Source organism: Haliotis rubra, unplaced genomic scaffold (assembly GCF_003918875.1).
Source record: "Haliotis rubra isolate DU_JTF1 unplaced genomic scaffold, ASM391887v1 Scf280, whole genome shotgun sequence".
Classification (NCBI taxonomy): domain Eukaryota; kingdom Metazoa; phylum Mollusca; class Gastropoda; order Lepetellida; family Haliotidae; genus Haliotis; species Haliotis rubra.
The window spans coordinates 106,238-124,264 of NW_025766892.1; the positions used below are offsets into that span (position 1 = coordinate 106,238).

General features: G+C 38.4%; 1 protein-coding gene across 1 annotated transcript in view; it reads left to right on the top strand.

Annotated features, from left to right (window-relative positions):
* Positions 1-205: 205 nt before the first annotated feature.
* The window catches only part of LOC124281200, a 37,294-nt gene continuing 19,472 nt past the window's right edge, over positions 206-18,027 (top strand). Inside the window, 3 exon segments of the mRNA XM_046717220.1 lie at positions 206-274; positions 858-2,200; positions 16,414-16,560. Coding sequence (XP_046573176.1) covers positions 949-2,200; positions 16,414-16,560 — 1,399 coding nt within the window. The 5' untranslated portion in view covers positions 206-274; positions 858-948.

An 18,027-nucleotide genomic window follows, 5' to 3' on the forward strand; every position in this document is an offset into this window, starting at 1 on the left:
GGTATATCCTTATTATCAGATTTTATTGAAGCATGTGACACACAGCAGATGAAAGTGTGTACACATCCAAAATTTATAAAATATATGATTAACCTCAGAGGTGTGTGGCACTGATGCAAGCAATCATGCCACTCTGTACTAGGTAGGCAACTATTGTAATTTTTGACTGGGTGTGGTTGTTTGCAACTGCGAGAATGGGGTTGATGTGTACACTGTGCAGCTTACCTTTGTTAAGGGGGTGGAACTCGTGGATAATCACTTTTATAGTTGACAGGTGCAGTGTGTTTCCAAGCCCAAGATTTATCATGACTGACTGACTGACTGACTGAGTTTAGTTTTACGCCGCTTTTAGCAATATTCCAGCAATATCACGGCGGGGGACACCAGAAGATTTATCATGATGTATACAAAGTTGTATATAGTGTTTCATGTTGTGATTATTATAATTGTTATGATTTTACATGTTTAATTTCTAAGTTGACTAGTTTTATATTTAATCATAAGGTGTTGCTTCATTTGTAGGGATCTCTGACATTAATGTCTGTCAAGCAATGTTTTGAAAATATTTTGTAGGTTAAACATGTTAAACAATGTTGTTAACAGTGGATGTCAATGGTTTTGTGTGACTCGTGTTGTATGTTGTGTATGTAATTGTGCATATATCATGTATCTTTTATCCAGTTTTAAACTATAGATATTAATCCAGAATATTATGCTATGTTTGAAAAATATTTTCTGGAAAGGTCAGTAAGGAAATCACTGAAAATTGCACAGAATTGATTTTGAAAGAACTTCTATTTTTGATACTGCTATTTATATATGAGTATCTGTCATCCATGTTGTCCCTGTCATTTCAGCAATGTTCTGTGTCCCAAGTACATGATCAGCCTAAAGGGAGACAAGAGATGAAATCTAATACAATAAGTCATTGCTGAACAATAAAAACACATGATGGTTGACCGATCAACAAAGTGTATCAGTGAACTGTTTGGCTTTCTCAAGGATGTTGAGCATTGTGAAAATTGTGATCCAAATAGGTGTTCAGAACTCAGAGGTCAAAATGAAGGCATTGTCTCAACACCACAGTTCATCAAAAAGTCGGTTAGTGACACCAAGTTGCTTCAATCTCAAGCACAAAACCAGCCTCAGATTGTAAGGAAATGTATCTGTCATCTGAAGCAAGAAAATACTTTTGCAGTGAAAGGTAACACTGTTTCCCCAAATCCTACAGTAGGAAATGGAACCATGAATAACCATGAAACAGAAACTGTCAGTATTAAAGGAGGGAAGAGTGACACCACTGATGCCTGTAAAAGTGATGTGGCGACACCCACAGTCCGATCTGGTGAGCAGGGGGAGGTAACTTCCACATCAGGGATAGAAGATGTCAGTGTCGACAAACAGAAAATGGATTTTTCTGATGCTGGTTGTCATGGTAACATTGTGAATGGGATACATGACGTTTCAGAAGAAGAGGAAGTATCAATGAGACCAAAGTTGGTGTCACAGGAACAAGGTCGAACGAATACACAAGTAGTGTCTGATATGTTTAGTTTTCTCCGCACTGACACAGATACAAGTGATGAAAGCTCACGTGTACAAGATCACATTGCAAAGTTGAGTGAAATGGTGAAGAATGAAGATATGGTGAAAAATGCATCAGTAGAAACTGCTGACAGTGCATATTTTGAAAGTGATGAAGTGAAGCCATCAGACATCACAAGTGCAAATGATGCAGAAAAGTCAAATAGTGATGAAGCAAACATTCATGTCGATAGGGACAATACAAGTGTGAGTGTTGACAATAGGAAAAAGGTGACCGATGAAAATGTTTTATCTTCAGAAGTAGATTGTCAGGGAAAGGCAGAACCCAATGGCAGCGATTCCCAAACTGTGACCAAAATATTTAAAGACAAAACAGATGTGAGAGAAAATGGTTGTGACCACCTAAATGAGGTTGTCCAGGAAGAGAATCGGAATACTTGTGAAGATATCGAGGTGAATGTATTTGATGATTCTAGTGTTAGTGACACAGTTGCAAGGACTGATGCAGAGACAAGCACTGGTGGTTCAAAGGATGTAGCTCGGACTGACAAGGTGGCTACAGGCAGTAGCGAGGATGTTGTTTTACGAAGACGCCAGTCTAGTAAAAAGTCTGAGGGAGATTATCACTCAGATGATTCATCAGATGAAGATACAGGTGAGTGGTCAGATTGTTTTACTCGTAGGTGGGTCCAAAGTTCAATATGAAATGCAAGAGGTCATAAGTAATCCATAAGAATTATTATTTAAAAAAAGATTAAGTGCCCATCTGAATTAAAGAACTATTACAACAAACAACAATCAGCTCTATTACAAACAAATGCTAGTGCACTGATATTGGAGAAGTTATTTTCAACAATTCTCACTGACAGACATCAGTTTTGCTTCACTTTACCTGGATTCAGGATTATTTGGTTTGTTACCAAAAGGTGAGTAAAGCACTATTGTCTTATACAGCTGCCACAATTTGCTGTGTAGTGTTACAATTGGTTATGAGTTGCATTCCTTGATTGTGGGCTGGAATCCTAGTTTCGTTCGGATGAAGATCTTTGGTGTGTCAAGAGTCATACCATCAGGTTTTGGGTAGAGTTAGAACTTAAGCCTGCTAGCCCTGGGCTGGTACAAATTTTGGCAAAGCATTGTACTATTTGTACTACAAATTTCCCAATTTTCCCATTGTTTTACTGAACAAGTGCAGTTTTTCTCTGTCCAAATAAACCACTGAGGGGTTCCCCCAAAGGTGAAACGGTATACTACAGTGTTAGTAGAACCGTAGAACTGCGGTACTGTGCCTTCGGTTTGGTATACTTAATGCAACCTCAAAATTCGGTATTTTCAGTTTTTGTACCATCATTTTATTATCCCCTGCAATGCGTTTTGCAGGGGGGTATTAAAATGGACTCCGTCCGTGCGTGCGTCCATCCGTGCACATTTGTCTTTTCCGGTGCAGAACTCTAAAGCCGTTCAATATTTCTTCACCAAACTTGGCACTTACATAGATCTGGATGTGTCCTGGTGCCTTTTGGTAGTTTTGGAGTTCTGAATAAAATATTTTTGGCGTTTCAATGGCAACAAGTTCGATTAAGACTGAAATTAGTGGTAGTGCTCTTTTCCGGAGCAGAACTCTAAAACCGTTCAATATTTCTTCACCAAACTTGGCACATAGATAGATCTGGTGGTATACTGGTGCCTTTTGGTAGTTTTGGAATTCTGAATAAAATATTTTTGGCGTTTCCATGGCAACAAGTTCGACTTAGACTGAAATTAGTGGTAGTGCTCTTTTCCGGAGCTGAACTCTAAAACCTTTCACTATTTCTTCACCAAACTTGGCACATAGATAGATCTGGCGGTGTACTGGTGCCTTTAGGTAGTTTTGGAATTCTGAATAAAATATTTTTGGCGTTTCTATGGCAACAAGTTAGACTTAGCCTGAAATTGGTGGTTGTGCTCTTTTCCGGAGCAGAACTCTAAAACCGTTCACTATTTCTTCACCAAACTTGGCACATAGATAGATCTGGCGGTGTACTGGTGCCTTTTGGTAGTTTTGGATTTCGGAATAAAATATGTTTGGCATTTCCATGGCAACAAGTTTGACTTAGACTGAAATTGGTGATAGTGCTCCTTTCTGGAGCAGTACTTTAAAAACCTTTCAATACTCTCCTCCCACTTTTCTGTATACACACCTAAATATTTGACATAATCATAACTCGCAGACATAATCATGAAGAGCATTTTGCCATTGCGGGGGATATTGATGACTTTGTCTCCTTGTTGACCTTTCCTAAATGTCTAGAAATCAAAACATTTTGTCAAAATCTATGTATTCCTTTGAATTTCTGTTCTTTTCTGCATTATGATCATATCTCATATACCAAACCGAAACGGACCATACCGAAGGCCTTGTACCGCAATACGTACCATACCGTGATAAGAGTGTACCATTTCACCCCTAGTGTAAATGTCCTGAGCCATGTTCATCTTGGACTTCCGACCAACAGGAAGATGATATGCTGTATAATACCACTAAGGGGCGTTATGTCCATTGTTTCTACAGGTTGTTATACTTGATAGTTACCCCGCCAGTACAACTTTGTCAATTAACTTTTTACTGTTTACATTGTCATGTGGAACACATCGGGTTTGTGGGTCACTTGGTATAAGTTGATTGGCCCCCTTGTCCATGGGTCTTTCAGGGCACTAACCTATACAAAATGTGAAATTACTAGTGAAAGATATAAATTTCTCTTTTGCTTAAGGAAAACTTTGTAGGGATTGTGTATTCATAATTAGGGCTGGGACAGGTAACCCGGATACCCGGGATGGGTGGGTAATGAGTTGGACCCGGGTACCCATCTCAGTACCTGGACCCGTTATGATCATGTGACTAATAGATTAAACAATGTAATATGTTTTTCTTTCATGATTAAAAGATTGTATTTGAAGATTTAGACATAATGTACAGTCACTTCTTTTGAATATAGTACATGGATAAGATATTGAAAAACTTGAAACTTTAGCCTCTGAGCTGAAGAATATATTGCCATTTCTTGCAAATTTGATGTCAGGAATTAACATAACGGGTATCCGGGTAGGGTAATAGGAGGTGGGGTACCCGGGTAGAAAATTTGGATCCGTCCCAGCCCTATTATAAATTTCCACAAAGTTACGAAATATCTACAGTGTTCTCCTTTAGCTTGTTAAGAGTTTGGGGCTGTGGGGTAGCCTAGTGGTTAAAGCGTTGGCTCGACACGCCGAAGGCCCGGGTTCGATTCCCCACATGGGCACAATGTGTTAAGCCCATTTCTGGTGTCCCCCGCCGTGATATTGCTGGAATATTGCTAAAAGCGGCGTAAAACTAAACTCAGTCAGTCAGTCAGTGTTAAGAGTTTACTGTTAAACCCATCTTATTGAAGTACTTCGCCTGTTAAACCCATCATATTGAAGTACTTCGACTGAATTTGAATCATCTGTGTATTATCCATATCAGATTCCTATCACGGTGCACACACAGTCATCACATCATGTTAGTACAGTAATGCATGACCAACCACAGCCTGTTTACCCAGAGTTTCTCTCACCTGCTGGTGTTAACAGTGACCATTCATTATTCAGCAGGAAAACATCAGTCTGTTAGGATGTTTACATAAGAAATAAGCATAGAAGTTTGAAAGCCTGAATGTGCAAGGAAGTAGCCTGCTAAGGCCTGTTGACTTATACCAGGAAGAGCATCTGTCTCTCGTGTGTCTTTTGTGTTTCCTGGATAATTGAAATGTACCTTGCACAAGTACTGCATGACATTTGACAACCTGAGTCATACATGCTTGAAGGATTACTCCGGCTGTGTTCAAGACATAAATTATGATTATTTATCATACACTAAGACTCTCAGCGAGTCTGAACCATGATGGGTCGAGGATCATGCCTTGTTGATTTTTAATCAACTTTAGTTACAGTATCTTAAGTATTTTAAGTAATTACTCCGTATTTAAATGGCTTCTCTCTGAATACAATCTTTGCAATATTTGACACGTCTATTTTAGAACAGGCTGGGGGTGAGGTTGAAGTCTTGTGTTTCCTGAATATTCTTACAAACATAAAAACAATTAATGACTACTACCTGTACCTTTTCTCCAATTCCAATTGCTATGCAGCCATCATGTATATCTGCCTCAGCTACTTACACATTCTCGATAATCTCCAGGGTAATCGTTACGATCACTCTCCACTATACCCTGGATGCATCCCCATCTTGGCCCGATGATTTTATTAATAATAATAATAATAATAACAATAAATGGATATTTCTTATGCGCCATAGTCCATCCAGAGCATGCTCAAAGCGCTACATATTTATTACCTCCCTTGGTTGGCTTTTTATCCCATCAGGTGTCTATGCTGGGAAGTTGAATGTACCAATCACAACTCACTTCCGCTTCTTTAAACTTGGCAACACAATTGATGCAGAGGGTACTCTGAAAGATATGGAAGGAGTTCTTTTATATATTTTTTTGAAAGTTTCAGATCTCTCAATTTGTCTGTATTATTTCTCCAAAAATCTGAGTGGTACTGCGAACAAACCTTCGCGGCAGCTTAGCTGATTGGCTACTGTGAGAATGCGGAGCCAGCAAAGGGAGGTAATATAATTACCGGGCCAAGCCGTGGATGCATCCAGGGTATAGTGGAGAGTGATCGTAAGGTATACCCTGGAGATCATCGAGGATGCCACTTACATGGATCACACCAACTCACCACCCTCTCAAAAAAATGTTCATCCCCTTGGCGTAAAGTTCAATGCTATTCCCTGAAATTATGTCATAACAGAACAATGTTTTATTGTGAAATAGGCCAAGCCTTTGACTTTATTGTACTTTGTGATTTATCTAGTTATCTTACATGGGAAGGTATGTCATCCAGCATTTCAGAGACTGTCCATGGCCTGTTGAGTAATTACTACTGTCATTTAATCTCAGCCATATATTAGACATTACCAGGGCTCCAGATAATTTTTGAACACCAGGAGTCCGTACTCCTTATTTTTTCAATATAGGAGTACTCGAAAACCTTAAGCCTACATTTAGGGTACTGAATGGAATTTAATGGAGTATCAGTAATCTTGTGTTTCGTTTCATATATGCACAACATTGCTAGACTTGTGTAAACAGGTCAATATACAATAAAACAATTAGTTTTTCAGATAAATACGTCTGTAAATGATTCTAAGACTGTACACCTTTGCCGTGGTGCGTATCTGCTACATTTTATAAATTTTTTCCTACCGTATCGTGCAAATTTTGTATCCGTACATACGCCGATATGGCCCTTATCTGGAGCCCTGCATTACTGATGTTCTTTCATTCAGTTTTGAGATTGTAAGTAATAAAATTAGTCAAAATGTTTTTCAAAGTGGAGTTTTGAACTGACATAGTCACCATTTTGAAACTGGGTCCCGATCCAGCAAAGCTTTCGTAGCGCTACGACATTCGTTAGCCGATGATAAACTATAGAGTTACAACAGGTGGTAATGCTTTGAACCCTTTGTGGATCAGGTCCCTGCTCTTATACACCTCGAGGAAGCTGCTTTCTGATTGGCCAGTGTGAACTTCCTGTTATTTAGTTCACTGGTTAGGCAAAATGTGTGGCCTATCATCATAGATAATGAGAAGGCCTCTGATAATTTTGTAGAGGTAGCTACCACTAAGATATGATTTTAATGATAATCTTGTGATGGCTCATTCACTTTCCACTATTTGATATGCCTTTGGTAGTTCATTACAGTTATCCCTTCACCATGTTTTCTTGAGAGTTGTCTCCCTTGTTTCCATGTCATTGTGATGGCAGTTACAGTTTAAGAGTTTCTATCCAACACAAACAGATTGGTTGTATCAGTTATGAACAGTTATTTGGTGAATATGAACTGTACAATGACCATTGTTATTGTCAGTGAATTGCAACAGCCCAGCTCAGTTTTCCAGTTCTTTTTAGTGTCATCCAGGGCCGGATACAGCTTTTTGAGAAAGGGCGGGGTGCACACTATTGTTATAGGGACTAATTCAGGACAGCCATCGTCCAAATATTTAAAACCTAAAAACTATATACTCAAGACATGTGCAACTTTATTGTAATTATTTATATGATGCTAATCTGCATTCTATGCAATCATTATCACTTCCGTATTGTACATTGACTTGTCAGGCAATTAATTACTGTATATGACATTTATAACCTTTATTGGTCGTCCCCCTTGGCCGTGTCTGCCATCACATCAACTGGTCAAGGAAGTGCTATTGTTTTTCTGTCTGTCCATTGTTGAGTCATCGCCTGTCCATTGTTGTCAAAAACTGTATATATAATTTAGTATGCTCACATCTAGTCAAGGAAGTGCTATTGTTTGCATAGAATACAGATTAGCATCATATAAATAATTACAATAAAGTCGCACATGTCTTGAGTATATAGTTTTTAGGTTTTAAATATTTGGGCAATGGCTGTCCTGAATTAATCCCTATAACACTATTGAGAAAAGGACCCCTGCTCACACACACACACACACACACACACTCACACACCTCTGGATGTGCCTATGTCATCAAATATGATAAAGCAAATTAGACCTGCATCCCTTCATGCAACCCTTAAACTGACAAGCTCTGATGTATTCGAATCATGTTTTGCATGTAGTATGGGCAATGTTAGCTCACCATTAAAATCATTCAGTTCTCTCTTTCACTTTTTCGCTAGACAAAAATCACCATTAGACTCAAATAATTTGATGTAGATCAAAAGTAAAATCACAAAGCAGGTCATATATATGGTTCAGTATTTAATGTTTTGTATTGCATGAAAAAACAACAACTTCAAACCAGTAATTACTTGAAAGTTAAACCTGAAAGCATAATTCTTGAAAGTAAATCCTATTTATGTTTATTCAAAGTTACTACAAGCTGTCACCATACCATAACTTTAAGTTCTTGCTGAAAGGATAGGAGAAAACCATGCATAGACACTCACTCGCTCACTGAGTTTATTGATATGTGTTTTCTTTGAATTAATACAGTCAGTACATTTAATACATTGTGAATATGGCTGTGCAGGATTGTGTCCCTTATCGATGCGAGGATCCATGGACCTTTGATTTAAATCTTTGGAGCAATCCTTGAGGTTTCAAACTGTGATAAACTTGTGTTGATATATTTGATATGAAATATATCAGAAGACACTGGGGGGAGATGCTCTGTTGTTGAAATATGTATCCTAAAATGTTGATTCATATGAAACAGATAGTTTGCAGCGATCCCAAAAATTATATATATCCATCGCCTAGACTAACAACTAGTCTCTGAAATGAACATATTTTACAGAAAAAAGCTCATAGTGAAATAAATAAAATATAATGAAAGGAGCCCTGAGACTTTCTTCATTTACGTGCCACATTTTCTTGACTTGCGTCAGATTTCTTGGATATATTTGCTTCAGGGTCTGTATGACAGACTATCCATCGCCATAAGGTCTCATCAGTACTATAGCATATTCTGAATGTCTGCTGGTTCAAGTCACAATTGATAAATCATACCAATGAGTTCCTTCTGTTGTCCCCTCTCAAATGGTACAGATCTTGAAAGAGTAGCGTAACACGTAGAATAAAAGATGAGGAATGTTTTGTTTTCTGTTCTATTTCTTCTTTCTTTCTTTTTTCTTTTTTTGGGAGGGGTGGATGGGGGTAGTATGAAATATTTGGGTACATTGATTAAAAATATGTAAAAATGTCTTAAATGTTGATTAGATAAATTTACCTCACATTTCCTGAGTAATCATTATTAAATACAATCCATGAACCTCTGTATGTGCCTCTTCAACCATGCATATTCTTTTAGATGAAAATTGCAAAGCAGCAATGTCTATGACTGTGTTTTAGCCCATTATAACCTGAGAGCAAATGTGAATATAAGCTGCAATAACTTAAGGTAATAAAATGTCCTCATGCATGACCATGTCATGTTGTTTAGGAATGTTTTATCTTTAGCACATCTAGATGTCTTTCTATGAACAGTATATATTCATAGGCAAGGAAGACAGATAGGGCGTGGTTGGGAAAAGGTTTTGAAATATGTAAAGTATTTGAGCAATATTTGTATAACATAAGTACTGTTTGATTTGCCAAGGGTTTAATCTTAACAAGATATTGTAAGACACTGTGTCCCAGTTAGTGAACAGTAATGTTGTTTACTTCGTGACTGTAAGTGGGGAACTAAGGAATGTCAACTATAGAAAGCTCTACAGTGTACTTTTTATATACATTTGGTTTCCTACTACAATCCTGTTACGATAACATCAAAGCTCATCATAAGTAAATTCATAAACTGTAAAAATACTAGTCTCTTCGCACTAAAAACAGCAGTTGCCTGAGCTACCCCCCCAACCTCAGAATAATCTGTAAAACATAAAAATAACATCAGTTTGGCACAAAGATTTGTGTAACCATGGCAACTGCAACTGTCATTCCAGGTGCTTCCAGCATGATGTGGCTATACTCAGTTCCCATTGTGGCCAAACAGTCGCCTTTTAAATTCTAATTTGACTACTGAGGAATTGTTTTCCTTTTCCTTTACAGTCATGTTACCATGGAGATAGTGTGTTACGATTTGCATTGGAGGACAAAGCGACAAATTTGTTCATGAAATATTTGGTTATCAACGTTCATAATGATGAAATGAGCTTCCTCATTGCTGGTTTTTCAGTTTCGAAAAGGAAATCGTGTTGTCAGTGGGGCTGTTGTTGTGTGAACATTACCTTTATCTGACATGATATATGTGAGTGGGAGAGTTAAGATTAGTGGGCAGTATTTCAGCCATAGCATGACAAAAACAACTCTTACATTGACAATAAATGAAGCTAATTTGTAAAAGCTGTTGGCATAGGCCATGATATACCTTAATCAGCAATGTATATTATATGTCATGAAGAAGTGATAATTGTGTTTTGATTATGTTTGATTTTTGGGTTGCATATGACCATTAAGTTACTAATTTTGCAATTCTATGGTATGCAAGATAAAAACCTGACACTTTTCAATCATCAGTTCAAATGCCCCCCAAACAGTAGAATTTTATTAAACTAATGTGATTAATAGTAAGGGGAAAAAATGCAATTGTCAGTAAACTTAAAAATGTTTTTCTTGGTTCACAGTCATCATGTTCACAGCATATTTTTCTAAACTGAGTTCGTCAACAATCTTAGCACTAAGACAGTCAATAGGTATGAAAGTTACAATCACCTCAACGCTTTATACAATGACAAGCTTGTGTCTCATGCTAAGAATTATCCTATCATATTTTAAAATATCTTGTAATGTTGTAAATATTTTTGTTATTTGAAGTTATGAAATGTATTTTGTTGTTGGGACACCTAACTATGATTTTGAATGCCTGATGTGGCACTTGTAAACTTATATAGCACCAATACCAGAAATATCCTATCTTGATTATCTTCAGAAATGGATTCCATTTGGCGCTAAAGGCAAAATAGTGGTAAAATATTACAACTGAATCCGACATTTGTATCTGTGAACAAACTGTCACTGTACAATGGTAGCAGGGTGTTAGACATTCACTATCTACATAGATACACCTTGGTGTACAGTTAGCGTATTGCATTCAATGTAATGGTGTATGACTGACTACTAAAGCCTTTTCAGTCTTCATTCTTGGGTCTGTTGTTAGGAAATATACGTCAGCTCTATACAGCCATACCACTTGCTATAACTATTACTAAAATATATGAACACATACACATGTATGCTCACATTTACAAATGAAGCACAGCTGAAGGAAGAACAGCCCATGCACACATGCACACTCGCTTACACTCACTCACTCTGGCATGCACATACACACTCAGGCTGACAGTCAATCACTCGGTCACTCACTCACTCACGCATGCACTCATGCATGCACTCTCACATACACTTACAAAGCCCACCTGAATGAAGAAAAGCCCATGCATGCTCGCTTACTCATTCACTCACTCACTCTTGCATGCACATACTTACTTGGGCACTCACTCACTCACTCACTCACTCACTCACTCACCCACTCACATAATAATGCATGCATGCTTTGTCGCATATACTTATTTACTCACTTACAAAGCCCACCTGAATGAAGAAAAGCCCATGCATGATTCCTCTCACTCGCTCACTCACCCACTCACTCACTCAGGCAAGCACTCACACAAGCATGCATGCATGCACTGTCCCATACACTTACTTACGCACACTTACAAAGACCAGTTGAATGAAGAGAAGCCAACAACTTCCTGGTTCCTTCTTTAGATTTTTGGTAGTCTTTTATACTAAACAGGTCATGACGATTTAAATACACATCTAATTGTATCCATGAAAGACACACCCTTACTAAGAACCCTTGAGAATAGGATCTCATTATCATGATCATATACCATAGCATCCTGATTGTCCCTTTGTGCTAAGAACAGCATGGGTGTGTCCTGGAGCTTATGGGAAAGTAGTTGCATTACAGTTGTCGTGACAACCATATTCCCTGGTGAAGATCATTGTATGATAAGGATAGTATTACACACTTAGCAGGGCTATACATAGAGTAAGTCAACTAAAGACATGCCAGATAAGTTTTTGTACTCAAAGCAGCAATTTCCATCTTTTCCTGACATTTGTTGAGTTTTTGATTTGATTTGTTTTTCAGAAGTAAACTGTTGTTCTAAATTGCGTATGATAATTAGTGTTGTATGGATAATATAATGTTACCATACATCCAGTGTCCATTCATGACATTTACAATATTGAAATAGTTATACATGTTCAGTTCTCATTATGAATGACTACAAGTTGTACCCCTATATATAACTGAGAACTGATGTACTTAAACTCATGTACTTAACTTTCTTTAATACATAAACATTCTTTTTGACCACAATTGACCGCATATACTGAATACCCAGGCTTCCTAACCACTTATTGTAAAATTGTAAATATCCAATCCATCATGTCCTTCAAACTTCAAACATCATTTTTTCCTTTCCTTTGGACAGTGTTGTTCATTTTGGATGCTAGAATATTTAGATTTAGTAATCTAAGTGAGATAGCATTGATAATGTGAAATATAGCAACATGGTTGTGTGCACAGATCACAGATGATGTGAAGTAAAGCAACATGGTCGTGTGCACAGATCACAGATGATGTGAAATAAAGCAACATGGTTGTGTGCACAGATCACAGATGATGTGAAATAAAGCAACATGGTTGTGTGCACAAATCACAGATGATGTGAAATAAAGCAACATGGTTGTGTGCACAGATCACAGATGATGTGAAATAAAGCAACATGGTTGTGTGCACAGATCACAGATGATGTGAAATAAAGCAACATGGTCGTGTGCACAGATCACAGATGATGTGAAATAAAGCAACATGGTTCGTGTGCACAGATCACAGATGATGTGAAATAAAGCAACATGGTTGTGTGCACAGATCACATGGATGTGTGCACAGATCACAGATGATGTGAAATAAAGCAACATGGTTGTGTGCACAGATCACAGATGATGTGAAATAAAGCAACATGGTTGTGTGCAGAAGATCACAGATGATGTGAAATAAAGCAACATGGTCGTGTGCACAGATCACAGATGATGTGAAATAAAGCAACATGGTCACAGAGTATAGAGGGATGGGAGGCCATATTCTCCAGCCTCAAGGTAACAAGGGTTCTTGCCCCGCTCTGAACCAGCTGTAGCACATACATAATTTCCACAGGCAAGTGACCTGTCTTGACCCTGCAATGAATGGGTACCCAGTAGGATGAGACAGTAACTGTTAACATTCCAGCATCTCTCAGGCAGCATGAGTTGTGTACTCCTCGGGGAGCTGAGAATGATAATCAAATGACCTGTCTTGACCCTGCAATGAATGGGTACCCAGTAGGATGAGACAGTAACTGTTAACATTCCAGCATCTCGCAGGCAGCATGAGTTGTATACTCCTTGGGAAGCTGAAAATGAAAATCAAGTGCACACTGCATGATTCAGGGTCTGGAATTGGTGCATGATAATTGTTATTGTTATTGATGTCATCAGTATCGATAGTTTGATCTGCTTGTTCTTATTGTAATTGTCATTTATGAGTTCTGAAAAGTATACTTCAAAAGTACAAGATTTGACACGTCAGTGATAGATCTATCACATTGTGTTAGGAATGGGAACTCAGTCATGTTGTGCATGATATTTATACACCTGTTGATATAATATATGTCACTGTTTCCTGGTTGAAAGTACAAAGGGTATGGAAACATGTATTTAGAGAGTTTTCCTGAACAGTAATATTTAGCAACACAATCCTTTCCTAAGCGATAACAAAGCTACAAATCAGATTGCGTCATGTTCTTGTTTGTCTGCTGTTTCCTCCACAGACCAAGTGCTTAGCGAAGTTGCAATGTATTGGATTATTCCTTTGTAACATGGTTCTTGACAGAATGTTTCAGGATATTTCTTCGATCGTTTCGTTATTTGTTGACTGAGTTGTGTCCGTTTGTGTCTGTATGGTCGGCTTGCTAGAGTGGTAAGTTCCCAGTTGTCATGAGTTCTCAATTTGGTTGTTTGTGCCAGTTCATAGAATGGTGGCTTTTATCTCGTCAGCGCACTTTATCAAATTTTCATATTGATAATCGTTGATAATTCTTCCCATTAATATTTCTGATTATCAAGTGTTCTTTGGCCAGCCCTGGTCAATTCATGTAAGGTTCTGCACGGACATTCCTTTTACATGGGTGTTGGAGTAGGAGAATGCTGATGAAAGTTTTGCTGTTTGTAAATAAGTGGCTTAAGAATAATTACCAGTAATGACTTGTGTCTGACGTGTCTAAAATATACGTTTTTCAGTTGCCTGTGTTTTTTAAACATTTTGAGCCCCTGTGCATCCAGAAGTGTAAACTGGTTAGAAATGGAGCTTTCAAATATCAAGTACTCAGTTACAACTACAAAACTGAAAAACATGTTTTTCTTCAATATCGATTATGTGTACACATGGTGAAGTGTTGACTGGGTTGAGACTTATTCTCATCCAAAGAATGAATGCATCATCAGTAGTTACGGTGTCTTCTGGACAAAACTAAACACTAGATACTGATTGTACATAAACTTCTTTATGATGACGAGGAGGAGGATTATCTGCTTGTAAAGCTCATAACTATGTACGCAATGTATGCTTGAAAGTCAGTGGATCAGTTTGCTCCTGATTGTTCATTCTCAGCTCCTTGTGGAGTATGCAACCTGTCTAATCCTACCAGGTACCCATTCATTGCTGGATGAAAAGAGTCATAATTCAAATGAAGTTACTTGCCTAAGGAGTCACATATCGTGCTACATGTAGTTCAATGTTGGATCGGACCGAAGGCCAAGAGATTCTCAAGAGCCAAGCGCAATCACCCATCTAGTCATGACCTGAGGACTCCCAGTGACCAGCGTTGCTACTCTGCCAGATCTGTGCCTGTGCCCTGAACACAGGGCAGCGCGCAACCAGTCTAATGACAGTTTCATTCAGTATGTTGTTAGATCTGTAATTATTTTTCCACACTCTGTAAATATAGAAATTGTAGGAGTCATATGTTGTATCCATGATTGTATGTAGAACAAGCACTAGCTGTAAGTGTACTTAGCGAGAGTGACAATAAATGGTTAATGCAATGTTAATAACCAGTCTATAGCTTGGGCACAATGTGTTAAGCCCATTTCTGGTGTCCCCCGCTGTGATATTGCTGGAATATTGCTAAAAGCGGCGTAAAACTAAACTCAGTCAGTCAGTCAGTCAGTCTATAGCTTATCAATAGATGTTACCCATGAGGGTAGAATGATCCTTCCATTATTTGCATATGTGCATTCTACTGATTTTCTGTGCCTGGCTATTGGTCTGTGCCTCTTTGTTTAGGTAGAATGTGATACATCAGCCTTTGTTCGTGACATCACAACTCGATCTGATCAACTTCATCTAAACAGTAGGCTGCCGTCAGTGAAATTTCACTTTAGGGTTGACATTTTATGAAATTTTATGAAATTTTCTCCCTTAAAATGTTATGGATTAATATACAGAATAATCAACACAAAAGATTGCAAATCATCAATCTGTTCCTCGTGACTGACTTCTGTTAGTACCTTTCCAAAGACTTGGGATTAACACTATTTGTCCACTCTGGACATATAATCTGTAGTTCCTTGTAGCTTGTGCTGAATGTCTATTTATTTGTAAGCATGCAAACATCCGTGTCTTCCATGCTGCCTGTGTTGTATAAACATGGTGAAGGTTCAGTAGAGGGTGTAGTTCCTTGTAGCTTGTGCTGAATGTCTATTTACTTGTAAGCATGCAAACATCCGTGTTTTCCATGCTGCCTGTGTTGTATAAACATGGTGAAGGTTCAGTTGAGGGTTCCACATGTTTCATTCAGGTTTTAGTATCCTGTTTGTTGTTGCCAAGTTCGTAGTCAGTGAGGAAATTGTCAGAGACGGCTCCCACCTGGCAACTGGAGATATGAATTAGATATAGTCTTGCTGGTCAAGTTGGTTGTTCACATAAACTTTGCACTACAGTAGATCGTATTATTGAATACATCTTTTAGAAAGTGGTCAAATGTAATGCATGTAATGATTACACTTCCTCAGTAAAGTGCAGATCCTAGTACTTTTGTTGGTACCAGCATTAGGTGCCTAACTGTGAGAGTGTGGGTTTGAATCCCAGATGGGCCTCAACCCAACAAAAGTACTAGAATCTGTACTTTGCTGAGAGAGTGTGATCTCATGACATGGTTTCCTGGCAGAAGCAGTATAATGAGAAACTCTATGTCTGTTGCCAGGGATCTATGCTGAAAGTTTCCGCAACTCTAAGTGGATACGAATTGATGAAGATGAAGAGATGGGTGACATGAAGTTTGCGACATTACCTGCACCGCGGAAGAAGCTGGTGAAGGGGGTGGTGGATGGAAGGTCAGCCAGTACTTCAGGTCAGTGGAAGGTTTCACACGATTAATGCATGCACTATCATGACCTAAGGCCTATCATATGATATGTGAGTGAGTAAGATTTTTACACTGCTTTTAGCAATATTCGTGCAATATCATAGTGGGGGACTCGAGCAATGGTTTTCACACATTGTACAGATGTGGAGAATCAAACCCATGTCTTCATGGAACACTTAAACCACAAGGCTGGCGCATTGCTGCATGATCAATGTACAGTCAATGTTGATGAAGGCTGATTGTGTTATTCAGATGACGTACAAGCTTTCACTTCATGATACAGCAGAAACAATATCTGAGTGAGTGAGTTTTTAAAGCTGCTTTTAGCAATATACCAGCAATATCGTGGCCAGGGACGCCAGAAATGGTCTTCACACATTGTACCCATGTGGGGAATCAAACCCATGTTCTCAGCATGACAAGCAAACACTTTAACCAATGGCCCATCAATATATAATCAATGTTGCTGAAGGCTGAAATATGTAGTTCTGATGATGTACAAGCAATGTTGCTGAAAGGTTGATTACATTGTATGGATGGTGTACTCTAGCCAGCAATGTTGCTGAAGGCTGGTAGTGTTCTTCTGAAGGTGTACTAGCAATGTTGCTGAAAGGTTGATTACATTGTATGGATGGCGTACTATAGTACTGTCGGAAATAGAAAAAAACTGCTTTTAGGCTGTTACTCTGTATCCCTAAAATTGACACAATTGCAAATATCATATGTCGAAATAACCCACTTCGGCCTAACTGGGCGTTCAGTGGGATGCGTAATACGATATCCAGAAAAGCATGTTTACTCGTAAAATTCGGCAAAACTTAGAAAAAATACGAATAGCTGCTGAAAACAATAGATCAGACTATAGATGGCAATTAGGTCGCTCAGCCAGGTATGACGACGGACCGTCGACTCACCTGGCATGAAATGCACGTGCTGCCTTCAGGCACAAGGGGTCATCTCAAAGATATTTTGTGCTTTTTCATGTGTGTTGACTATGTCTCATCTACTGATTAACATCTTACGTGTCTTTCTTTCATAAAGTTTATGTTGAGCTATGTAAGAGAGTATGATACCCGAAAACCATAGAAACGCATCATAGTATATAGGTGGCATGACCATTTGTAAATTGTTATGACGTGCCGTGTACCCCAGTATAATTGCCCTAAAGGATTATCTTATCTTAGCTGAAATAAATGAGAAAATACAGTTTTTTTCTATTTCCGACAGTACTATAGCTAGCAATGTTGCTGAAGGCTGGTAGTGTTCTTCTGAAGGTGTACTAGCAATGTGGCTGAAAGGTTGATTACATTGTATGGATGGCGTACTAGCTAGCAATGTTGCTGAAGGCTGGTAGTGTTCTTCTGAAGGTGTACTAGCAATGTTTGTGAAAGGTTGATTACATTGTATGGAGGTACTAGCTAGCAATGTGGCTGAAGGCTGGTAGGTTCTTCT